Source organism: Martes martes (genome assembly GCF_963455335.1).
Source record: "Martes martes genome assembly, chromosome: 1".
Taxonomy (NCBI): Eukaryota; Metazoa; Chordata; class Mammalia; order Carnivora; family Mustelidae; genus Martes; species Martes martes.
The window spans coordinates 120,724,161-120,737,227 of NC_137888.1; the positions used below are offsets into that span (position 1 = coordinate 120,724,161).

General features: G+C 38.3%; 1 protein-coding gene across 2 annotated transcripts in view; it reads right to left on the bottom strand.

Annotated features, from left to right (window-relative positions):
- Window positions 1-13,067, bottom strand: part of SLC15A2 (solute carrier family 15 member 2) — a gene marked incomplete at both ends in the record, with an annotated part of 31,893 nt that overhangs the window by 13,835 nt on the left and 4,991 nt on the right. The window contains 8 exons of one of the 2 annotated variants that reach the window (XM_080817448.1): window positions 809-853; window positions 946-1,035; window positions 1,204-1,290; window positions 1,734-1,816; window positions 6,935-7,012; window positions 7,309-7,399; window positions 9,178-9,277; window positions 10,392-10,484. In XM_080817448.1, coding sequence (XP_080673574.1) covers window positions 809-853; window positions 946-1,035; window positions 1,204-1,290; window positions 1,734-1,816; window positions 6,935-7,012; window positions 7,309-7,399; window positions 9,178-9,277; window positions 10,392-10,484 — 667 coding nt within the window. The remainder of the gene's footprint in view (window positions 1-808; window positions 854-945; window positions 1,036-1,203; window positions 1,291-1,733; window positions 1,817-6,934; window positions 7,013-7,308; window positions 7,400-9,177; window positions 9,278-10,391; window positions 10,485-13,067) is intronic. The other variant, XM_080817449.1, reaches the window with a different exon arrangement.

Sequence of the window (13,067 nt, forward strand, 5' to 3'; positions counted from 1 at the left end):
CTGCCTTTGGTTCAGGTCATGGTCCCAGGGTCCTGGGATCCAGCCCTGCATCGGGCTCTCTGCTCAGCAGGGAGCCTGCTTCCTCCTCTCTCTCTGCCTGCCTCTCTGCCTACTTGTGATCTCTGTCTGTCAAAGAAATAGATAAAATCTTTTAAAAAAGAGAGAGAGAGAGAAAGGGAAAAAGTAACTTGTGTTTGACAGACTCCAAACAGACTGGTTAATGAAATCCTAGCATCATTCTCTCCTGCCTCCTTTACCACGGAGATGGTAGAAAAACATTATGATAATCTAAGTAGAACAATTGAGAGCACAGATGAAACTCTGAGTTGGCCAAAGAATGGAGAATAGCAAAACAGAAAATAATGTTTGCAACTTTCTCATTCCTTATCTATGTACAAAATACTGCACTTCCAAGTCCTCCACATGATCTTAGCCCAGACACTGGGCTACATGTGCAGTAGCACCAGTCAAACCCGAGCCTGCTGTGCCCCAGGAAGGCTGAGAGGGGAGCAAACAATCTCTATCCCACATCTGGATCACTTCATTGACTATCATCTCAGTACTTCCCTGTACACACTGAAACCTTTCCATCCTTATATTCCTGATTTCTAAAAATAAGATTCTGTTTTTTATTTCTAGAGTAGCTTTTTAAAATTTTGCATACTCAGTACCTTCATGTTAAAGACAACTCTCTTCTGATCTTAAGTCAGTTTTCAGGCAAAAAACCCAAAGAAATTATTTTCCTTAAAAAAGGAAATTTATTTATTATGAAGAAAAGAATAGATTTCTCTGGAAAATCTTTTCTCACCAAATTCCCATTCATCCTGGTGGCTTGCAAGGTCCATCGTGAGCCCTAGGGCAGACAGATGTGACTATGAGAAATCTCTTTCTTGTGGGAGGAAAGGGGCTGGAAGAAGGGGTAGCTTTCAAAAGAACTATTCTTACCTGCTGATCCAAAAGAGCCCAGAACATGGGCAATGGGATATAAAGGAATAGTACCCTGGTCAGTGCCTTCACATCCATAATGAGCTGCTTCTGCAAAAAAAGGGGAAGAAGGAACAGGCTGAATTGCTAAATTTGGTTGTCTTGCTTACAGTAAAAATGTGCCAGAACAGTAAGAGGAGAGGCCAAATGCAGCAAGAGGGAATCAGTTTGGATTTAGGAAAATCTCCACGGAGGCATATTTCCTCAGTTCCAACTTACAGGGTATTTCTCAGCTGCCCAGTCCAGCCAGTGCTGTCGCTTTGGAATGTCCCCAGAGCGGTTGTTGAAACGGTTGGAAATAGCAAACTGGGGCAGAGCATAGATATCACATGAGAGACAAAAAGAAACCATTCCAATTCATTATCCCTTCCTCAGACATACATACTTTAAGTGACTTATTTCCATCCTTTGCTTTCATCAGACATTGAATTTCAGAATATTTCCAATATAATTTTATCTATCCCTACATCCTGTTGGCAACATATATAACATATACACATTTCAGATGATTTTTGCCAATTTAAAAAATGGTAACATCATCATTATTATTACTACTATTATTATTATTATTTTACTTAATGGTTGAGTAGAGGTACAGAGGAAAATGGATGAATCTCAGCTTGCCAAAAGGTACAGAGGTAAAATAGCAGTCATTGGGGAAAATAAATACCTGTGTTTAAAGGCCTTTAAGCTCAGCATATAATTTTTTTCCGTTGATTGAAAAAGGCAGGTAAACAAATCAGACTTACCCAGATACATCTGGCAACTTGAGTTACTATGTTTCCTTCAGGAGGTGGTTTTCTGTATATTTTGCTTCCCATTGAAAACACAACTGCAGTTGATACACAAACAAGGTTCTTAGCTTCTCATTCAGCACATTCAGTATGTCAATGCTAAGGACAGGCTGCTGATGTGTAGGAGTGACTGGCAAATCTTTTAAAGGGAGGCGTCTGACTTGAACTTGCCAACTTTCAGAATTATATAAATTATGGGACCCAAGAGAAGAATAAAGTGGTCAGTTGTTAAGAGAAGGAATCTGTTGAGACTTCCCTGTATCACAGAAAGAGAAGTCATCTCTGGATTCTCTCTTCTTTCTCCATCTCTACATCTGATATTTTACCAAGTTTTCATTTAGACTCTTTCTTCAGTGTATTTCCCATCTGCCCTTCTTTTACTTTACTATTGCTACAATTCTTGTTTAGGGCCTCACAACCTCTGCCCTGGATTATTAAAATGTCTGGCAACTACTTTCTCAATCCCTGGTATCTTCCTTCTCTTATCTGATATCAAATTAAAACCTTCTTTCCAGGACCTACCTAAAAAGCCCAAACTCCTGGCAGGAAAGGCCTTCCCAAATTCATATTATGCTGATGATAATTATTATTATCATTAACCATCTTTGAAGGTTTATTATTATATGTAAAGCGTTAAGTCTTTTATATATATTAACTGATTTCATCTGAAAAAATATGTACTACTCTCAGCATTTTATTGAGGAAATTGCAGATAAAAGAAATTAAGCAATTTGTGCAGATTATATAACTAGAAAATGCCAGAAATTGCATTTTTTTAAAGATTTAATTTATTTATTTGATAGAGAGAGACACAGCGAGAGAGGGAACACAAGCAGTGCTTGAAGTGGGAGAGGGAGAAGCAGGCTTCCCGCCAAGCAGGAAGCCCAATGAGGGGCTCGATCCCAGGACCCCAGGATCATGACCCGAGCCGAAGGCAGACTTAGCTTAACGACTGAGCCACCGAGGCGCCCCCAGAAATTGCATTTTTGACGTGAGGTCTGTTTGACTCAGAAATCTACCCATTTAACCACCATAAAACATCTCATTCACTCATTCTTGCACTAAACACTGTGCTAGACACTGTTGGGACTGATGATATAAAAAAGATGTGGCCCCGTGGAGCTCACCTAAAGCTACTCCTTCCCACTTTATGTTTCATTATTTTTCACTAGGTCTCTGCATTCTAACCATTGATCATCATTCCTACAAAAAATTCTATTCTGTACCATTATTATACTTGAGCTCATTCTCTTTTCCTTACCCCATATTCTTTAATCACATCTCCACAACTAATTATAAGGAGATTTTATTTTCATATTTTTCTTTCTATTTTCTAAATTACCAGCATTAGTTGATATTATTTTTATAATTATGGAATAGTAAAAATTATTTTTTTCAAATTTATTAACTAACATCAGCAGGAAAACTATCTTGGTATGATCCCAGATGTACTTCCCTCCTTAATGGATTTCCCAACTCCAGCAAAATGTCCCTCGAGTAGATATTCTCCCAAAGATGTCGGTGACAAGTAGGACCTTCCAGTATCTTTGCACACCAGAATGCCTGAATCCCCTTACTTTTTCTTACCTTAACTTTCTAAATTCCACTCATATTCACATCACCACTTTTTCTTTATTCATCCTCTCAGTGTCTCCAAAACTTCTCCAAATAGCACCTTTTACCTATCACAGTCTTCTTATTGTTGACAGAAAAAAATTGTTAAAAGAAAGGATGCCAATCTTGGGAGACAAGTGGGCAGATAAAGAGGTATCTAGACAAGAGGGAGATTTTGGAGAGGAAATAGGTTGGCCCTAAAACTAAGAATGACCTGGAAATCTCAACAGTGGAGGGGACAGTGGAAGTGGTAAAAGGAAGGACAGGTGATGAACTGGATAAGACCACACTTAAATGTCAAGGCCACTTAACTAAAGAAGAGGAATGGGAACCTTAGGTTTCCCTACTAGTTCTTCCTTGCTGTAGAGGATATTGCCCCCTACTTCACAAAGAAAACAGAAGCTGTCAAATGGAAATTGTCTCAACTTCCTGCCACCAAATCTATTAACTCCTGTATCCACACCTATCCTCTCCTCCCTCCAGTTAGTTGAAGGCAATGTTCTTCCTCCGTACAAAGGTAATTCTGCCATTTGTGCTTTCATACTGATTATACTGTCTTTTCCTTGCATCTTCAACCTCTTTCTCTACTGGAGTCTTCCTAATAATATTCAAGCATGTCTGCCATCCTCTCTTGACTCCATGTCACATTCAGCTATACATACCATTTTCCCTTTCTCACCTCTTAGTCACTTCCTATTCTACTCCAATCAGTCTTGAATCTTCGCCAATCTACCGTAACTGACATTCTCCGAATCAATGACCTTCTTATTGCTCTATTCAATGGGCATTTTTCTCCCTGATCTCACTTTCCTACTCAGTAACATTTGTTACTTTGAACAATTCCCTTAGAACTCCTACCAATTTGGCCATTCCTTCTTTGTCTCATTTGTGGGCTTTTCCCCTTTGTCTGTCTTTTCTTTTTAGTAGGCTCAATGCCCAGCATGGAGCCCAACATGGGGCCTGACCTCATGACCCTGAGATAAAGACCTGAGCTGAGATCAAGGGTTGGATGCTTAACTGACTGAGCCACCCAGGCACCCCCTTCTTTACGTATCTTTTTAATGCTGGTATTCCTCGGGGTTCTATTCTAGTCCTCTTTTTACTCTTATTATCTCTTAGTTATTTCATCTATTTTCATGGCTTAATTGCTATCCATATACTAATAGCTCCAGATCTTTATCTACAGCCCAAACATTTATTCTGAGCTCGAAGCCTGTATTTCCAAATAACTGTTTGATAACTCCAATTAGATGTAATATGTAACATGTTCAAAACTAAATTCATTAGGATGATGAGCCCACTATTTACCTAGTTGCTCAAGTCAGAACACTACATTCAATGTAGACTTATTTTCTCAATCACTTCACTTATCCAATCACATCAAGTTTTTTCAACTCTACCAGGGCTGAGACTAGTCTGAGCTGAGTGAGGCACTCATCCTGAGCACAAAATTTTAAAGAATGCTAAAAATTCGGTAATCAAGATAAATAATATCCTTGCCTCACCCTTAGCCCATTCTTTCTCTACATTACAGAGACACCAATGAAAAATAAAAATCTAACAATCAGTCCTCTGTTCAGAATCCTTTTGTAGCTCCCTACTCCAGCTAAAGTTCTAATTCGTTAATGACTTAAAAGTCCCTTCATTATCTGATTTCTGTCATTTTCTCCTTTTTATCTTTCTCACTTATACCTAGGGCAGCCTGAATTCCTTTAAGGCCTTCAGATATGTCACAACTATGTCTCACCTCCTTGATTTACAGATATCTGTCTTCTTTGATTAATTGCTGCTAATACTTTAGATCTCACCTTAGATACCACTTCTCTCTCTCTCTCTTTTTAAAATATTTACTTATTTATTTGACAGAGAGATAGAGAGAGAGCACAAATAGGCAGAGTGGCAGGCAGAGGAAGAGGGAGAAGCAGTCTCCCCAGGGAGCCTGATGCTGGGCGCCATTCCAGGACCCCAGGATCATGACCCAAGCGAAGGCAGCCACTTAACTGACTGAGCCACCCAGGAGCTCCTAGGCAAAACTTTTCTGATCTTCACTGTTTTAGTCAGACATCTCCTCTATGTGTTCCCATAGCTTTCTCTGTACTTCCTCAGTTGTGACATTGACCATACTATATAGTAAATTCCTTTTTACTATGTCTGTCTCTTTTTTCCTGCTGGACTATGTAAGTTTTTTGAAAGCATAGACTATGTGGTTCTCTAATTCACCAATGTGACCCAATAGCTAGCACAGGATTTGACACATGACATGTTCATTTAATAAATGTGTGTTTATCAATGAATGAAAAACATAGATGAATAAGTTAAATTATTGTTAAATGCCAGAGTATTGTTATTTATTGGTACCCAGAAAACTGAAGCAACTAATAATGACAACTAACACTTACTTAACATTTCATAATTTATAAAATATTTCACTTACAGCACCTCTTTTGATCTTCATAATTACTCCAGTATGTTAATATTATTGTTGTGCCATGATCCAAAGGAAACATAGCACTAATAAGTACAAAACCAGAACAATATTTGGAAAAGTGTTCGGCTTCAATGGAAGGAGACAGGGAATGTATTAACACAGCTCTCGTGGAATAACACATAAATTAACTTGGAATTGGAATTAGAATCTGACTGTTACTATTAACCACCTCCTGATAGAAAATAGTCAGGACTGAACATTGAATCTCTGGCTTCTTTCTTCCTCCATTGAGTTCTTTATGTGTTTGGACTGGATACCTTCCAAGGGGGTGTCACCCAAAGTTTCAGAGTGAGAACAGGTTTCCAGGTCAATGATTAGGAACAATCACGTCCAAGTTTCCCCTTAAACTATGAAAACTAAGCAACACACACATCCTCTTTCCTCTTCCATTACTGTGTTGTCACTGGTAAACAGAACATACTTGATCTAAGCTGCATTGGTTTCCATTTACTTATCCAACTCCCCTTATTCTCTTTGATTGAGAGAAAACTTCTTGGGAGCACTGAAGAGCAGGGCAACAAAACAGCTAAACCTAGATGCTACTTTAGAAGAATTAAAAATGTCTTCCAATTATCAGATAAATAACTGTCAAATGAAGTAAGCTAGTTTGAGAGAAAGGATTAATTATCTTCCTTGCTTCCTTACATATTTTAGTGTAGAGCAGTGGATCTCAGCCTTGACTACACATTAGAATCACTTAGATATTTAAAAAATTATAGATACCTAGGTCCCATCCTGCAGAGATACTGACTTAATTGCTTCCGTATGGAGTCGAGGGATCGGTCTAGGAAAGGTCTTAGTTGTGTAACGTTGGGTATGTTTTTCTTTGCTTGTCTTTTTTTTCTCTTTTCTTTCCCACTCTTTTCCTTCCCCTTCCTTCTTTCCTTCCTTCCTTCCTTCATTCAGTTAATTTATCTCCAATGTCTAGAGAAAATTCCTACAATAACACTTACCTAATAGGGTTACTGTGAGGATTGAAATAAATGGCTTAGATGATGTTTTTAATGTAACAGGCATCAGTGGTTATTCATCTTCCCTGTCTCAGTGCACTTACCAAGAGCTATCACCATAAGTAATCCTGGAACTCCAAAAGCCAATGCATAGCAGTCTTCCCCAAAACACTGCACATCTCCTAAAAACAAAAACAACAACAAAACCAAAAAACCAGTAACCCTGAATCTTGGGTCTTTGATGTTTGATATTCTATTCTGCAAGCTCAGGTTTGTAAAATCATAGATATAGCCATCTTCTTTCCTCCCATCACCTAGTTCATAATCCTTCTTTTGGGCCAGACAAATCAAGATATTAAAAAATTGTCTTGGTTTTTAAGTCCTTGAAAAGGAGAGGATGGTCATCAGGAAGCCTTGAAAAGGTTTTTGACTGCCCAGAGGAAACCCTTAGACAAGGGCCCTCAGAAAAGATCCTAACCTCTTAGCATGGGTGTGATAAATGTAGAAATCAGGCTTCCTGCATTGATGGAGAGGTAGAAGACAGAGAAGTATCTAGTCCGTTCCTCTGCCTGAAAACAAAACACAGGACAAATCATCAGTGCAATGTACCTCCTAGCTCCAATCCACCCTATGTTCAGACTAAGCTGGAGGTACATACAAAGAAACAGATTCAGACATTGTCTCCATGATATCTGAAAATAATATTAGATATTTTAACAAATAACCCAAACATTTACCCGTCTTTCAAACCCCAGTACCAACATCTTTAACATTCTTATATCCCTACTGGGCAAAATGGTCATCTTATACACTAAGCCACTTGTGCCCTATACATGTTTATTCTAATATTAATTTCTTTGCATTAAATATCTATTTCTTTCAGTAGGCTGAGAGTTCCTTTAGAGCAGAAATCATATCTTACTAATTTCTGAAATCCCTACTACCCAGCACAACACCTGACATATATTATACTCAACACATGTTTATTGACTGAATTAATTAAGTGAATGACTGACTGAGTTAAATAGTAAACATTGTAGAATGTGTAGTAGAAATAGCACTAGAACACAGGACAGTGGATTAAACTGTTGATTAAGCAAGGTAGTTCACCTACGGGAATTCTACCAGAAAGTATAAAAGGAAACCCGGGGTTTAAAAGTGGTTGGTGGAAACTTGGAGGAGGTTTGTCTTATTATTGAGATATCTTTGTGGAGCAGTTACCAAATGAAGCAACTTTAAGATAAAGTTTCTGATGCTTTATTCATTTGTCTCATTCTGGCACCATAGGTCTTTTCCTGACACAACAGCATAATCTGTCCTTCCTTATTTAATTCACAGAGTGTTTGCTTCCTCCTCTGGTCCCCTTTTCAACCTATTCCACTCACCTATTTGTACAGTTCATTGTGCATAGAATCCCAAAGGCTGCCAAAGGTTGGTATTTCTCCAAAGTCAGCAAGCAATTATGATCTATGGTACCCCAGACAGATAAAGAATATAAAATAGTAACTCAGATGGCCTGAAGGGTAGGAGAAACACAAGAAGCAGGGCACAGAGAAAGAACAGAGAGAGAAAAACCAGAAACATGAGAAATAGCTACAGATGAGGAAATAATACATGAAGACAGGCAACAAAGAAAACTGAGAGCAAAAGAGAGGAAGCCAGAAATGTCACCTACTCAAGAACAGACTCTTTTCCTTGCTTACTTGTCACAGCTTCCTCATATGGGACCATTTTTAGCTTATTCGTACAGCCCTCCACCCCCAATTAATAGGGGAGAGTATGTAGGAAAGAGGAAATGATCATCCAGACAAGTTCATCTATAAAATCTCATTCTGTTTTATTCTGAACAATCGTTTTCCCCTTTCACAGAATCTCAGCCAGAGATGCTTAAATCATCTCTACACTGCTCATCACCCCTCATTCTCAAAGCACCTACCAAGTTTCTTCTGAAACACTTCAAGTGAGGATAAGCTCACTACCTCAAACTCTATTTGAAGTTTTTCCTCCCATTGAGCAAAAAACTTCTTATAGCTTTCACCCACTAGTTCTGGTTTAATTACTGACAGCCTTCCAATATCTAGACAGCTATAATATTCTCTTTAATTCTTATCTTATACAGGCTGAATTCTCCAATTCCTTCAACCTTTCTTCATAAGATGTGTTTTAGTCCATTCACGACCCTTGTTACTTTCCTTTGCATGTTTCTCTTTATTAATGACCAGTACCCAGCACTGAACAGAACTCCTGACCTGTGGATTACTTTAATCTTAGCAAATAGCTACCTGCCAGGTACATTTTTAATGTCTGCTCTACATTCTTGAAATTACAGAAATAACAGGATTCTTACATGCTTTTCTTCAAACTGGTCTCCACCAAAAGCTGCCACGCAGGGTTTGATACCTCCTGTCCCCAAAGCTATTAGACTCAGGCCAACCAATGATAGGACTCTGAAATGGAGAGGGAAGGATACTAACCATACTGATGCTAAACACAACTGCAGAAATTAAATACAGATATCAGGAGAAAAAAATGTGCATAATGTCAAAGATCCCCTTCATATTTCTTCACATTTCTGTGGGCACTTTCCATCTTCCTTCACTCCTCAAAGAAACCCAGGGACACTTAACAATCCTTATGACCGTTGAGCCTCTGCCAGAAAGTATACATTGCATGGGAAAGTTTTGTACCTGATAGTCCATTTACCTTTTGTGTGTAATAGGGAGAAGCAGATAATGAAGGAACTCCAAAGTTAAATCACTGGTTCTCAATCTTGTCTTAATTTAAGGGATATACCAATAGAAGGCCTTACAACCACCTATCACACATACCCTTACGAACCAGAAAGCAAAATGGCAAAATTCATTATAATTAATAGAAAATTTGTCACTAATTTTTGACAGGCACTGACAAGGAGGCATCTAATATTTATTAAAATTGAAAATTCTTAACTCATTGGATAAATACTCTGTAGCCACATTATAAACATGAATATATATGATCTACATCTTGAACAACTGTAATCCTCTCTATTTACCGAATTAACTATCAGAATGTATCAAATGCCTCTGCTAAAATAAACATCAATAACTTAAGAGGGACAGAGCAACTGGAATATATGGAACCACACATAAATGGAAATAATCCAAGCTTTGAATAGGACTTTTACAATGTGTTACAGGGAAATATTATGTACCTTTTTTAATCCTAGTAAAGTACAGATGCATGGGTAGGTGAATAGGTGAGAAAATATGGGGGACATGAGGTTTTAACAATTGTCTTCAAGCATACGATGAGTTTTTATGCAAAGGATACTAGCTAGGCATTCTATAAGTCTCCAAGTGTTTAAAAAAAAAAAACAAATGAGGACAGATAAAGTGGGAAAGAGTTCAACTGGTAATAAAATACTTTTTTTTTGCAACCACTTTGGTAATAAAATAACAGGTTGGAAAATAAAGGGACATCTCTGGTAAGGAAATAGAAAATCACCTGTAATGAATGTGTGAGACATTTACCTGTCTAAAAGAAGGACATTGGTTCAGTTTATTTCATGATTCTACTCACGTGTGTACCATTTGTCCCCCTATTATTGGTAAGGCACCCAAGGACTTGACCACATGACCAAGCACATACACCAAGGAGAGATAGATGATTGTCCTGTTGAGAGAGTTAAATCAGTCAGTCCATAAACAGTTAAGAAATGGGCAGAAGACATGAGTAGACACTTTTCCAAAGAAGACATCCAGACATATAAAAAGATGGTCAACATCACTCATCATAAGGGAAATACAAATCAAATCCACAATGATATACCACCTCACACCTGTCAGAATGGCTAAAATTATCAACACAAGCAACAGCAGGTGGTGGTGAGGATGTGGGAACCCTACACTGTTAGTGGGAATGCAAACTGGTGCAGCTACTATGGAGAACAGTATAGAGATTCCTCAAAAAGTTAAAAATAGAATGATCCTATGATCCAGCAATTGCACCACTAGGTATTTACCCAAAGGATAAAAAAATACAGATTCTAAGGGGTTAGCAATATCAATAATAGCCAAACTATGGAGAGAACCCAAATGTCCACCAACTGATGTACAGAAAAAGAAGATGTGGTATGTGTTATATAATGAAATATTACTCAGACATCAAAAAGAATGAAATCTTGTCATTTGCAGTGAGTTGGATGGAGTGAGAGTGTATTATGCTAAGCAAAATAAGTCAGTCAAAGAGAGACAAATACCATATGATTTCACTCCTGTGTGGAATTTAAGAAACAAAACAGATGAACATATGGGAGGAGGGTAAAAGGAGAGAGGGAAAAAAAACCACAAGAGACTCTTAATGATAGAGAACAAACTGAGGGTTGATGGAGGGATGTGGGTGGGGAATAGGCTACAGGGGTCATGAGTACTGAAGAGGCACTTGTGATGAGCACTGGGTGTTGTATGTAATTGATGAATCACTGAATTCTACTCCTGAACACAATACTGCATTTTATGTGAACTAACTAAAATTTAAATAAAAATAAAAAAAAAGAATTCAGAAGCTTGAGTAATAGTCTCAGAGTTCATACTGTTCTCAGTACTAGGATAAATGGAACAGGAGGAGGAAGGAGTGGAGCAGGAAAGAACTGCCTGAGAAATGTACATAGAAATAGTAATGGTGAATGAACTCTACCTTTGTGGTGTTAGAGGTAATAGACTTTCCCTTCAAGCTCCTTTCTCATATGTGACCTGTCCTTTCCCCTCACTCACCGTACACATACACAGAGCATCCACAGGATGGATCTGCAGCAAGTGATTTTTTTTTTTTAAACTAGGAGAACCGGGATAACAGGATACTTTGACCCGGGGTGTTTTTATCAAAGAATGTCTTTGCCTCTAGAAATCAATAGGAGTCAAGAAAAACTCCAGGTAAACAGGAAAAAGGGACGGCTAATACAAAGAACTTTCTTTAAACCCAACCACTGGGATATACAGAAAGATAAAGGGCTCTCAGTTTCAGCTTGGCCACTTGAACACTTGGGTTAATTGTAATCCCCACCACAGTTACCTCATGTTCAAGTTACCAAGGGTAACAAGGACTCAGGGACTATGAATAGACTACCCAGTGATAAAGATCATGCAGTTGGTAGGGACTTCTTGTTGTGTTATTTTTTCCAAGAAATCTGAATGACAATAGGAAGTGGAACAGTGAGGAATTCCAGAAAGAACGTATGTAGAGATTTACACACTGAAATATGGCACACCATGCAATATATTACTTCTATGTATTACTATACCAGCATTCTCTTTGTACATAAGTAGAATGTTAGTACTAGAAGGAAACTTGGAAATTATATGGTTTACATCTGTGATTTTAAAGCGTTATATGCTGGAATATAGAGAATGAAATGAAGGTATCAGAAAGAGGCTAGAGATGCCAGCAATATCAGGTTGTGGATTTCTCATTCTAAATGCCTAATCTCTCTAGGGTGGCTTTCCAGGGAAGGGACCTTAGGGGGTTTATAAGGGCAAGTAAGGTGTAAGAGATTGGGTGACTAATCCATAGCATTAATTGCTCACGGCAATTAACATCAGAGGGAGGGGGCAGGCTTTCTCAAAAGGCCTACTATAGCATCTTCTAGAAGTTTTCTTTGTTGGAATAAGAAGAATAGGTAGAAAGGGAATAAAAAGGGACTGAAAAGACCTACTATCACGAACCCAAAAGAGATGATCTCTGCTGAATTGTTAAAGAGAAAAAACAAAAGGAGTGTGAGCTGATGTAATAGAGTCTGTGTAGGGAGATCAGAGCAATATCAGACTGTTGGGACTAAATGGACGAGGAAAGTACAAATGGTTTAGAAAGAAAATAAGCAACCTTTTAGGCAGAAGGCTCAGGGAATTAGTCTAGGATATGAAGAATATAAGAGAGGAAGCTCATGACGGGAAACTTTAACAGAAAGAGAAAGAAGTCAAAATAGATTTGGGCATTCTGCATTTGAAAAGGGGTCACTGAAATCCTAGCCAAACAGAACTTTTCTGGAGAGACTTGACTGATCTTCCATCTATAAATGAGGAAGGTGAAATTCAGAGAGGTCAAAGGACATTCCTAAAGTGATATTCTTGGAGTGCCTGGGTATCCAGGTTGGTTGAATGTCTGACTCTTGATTTCAGCTCAGGTCATGATATTGGAGTTGAGGGATTGATCCCTTTGATAGGTCCATGCTGAATGTGGAGTCTGCTTAGGGATTCTCTC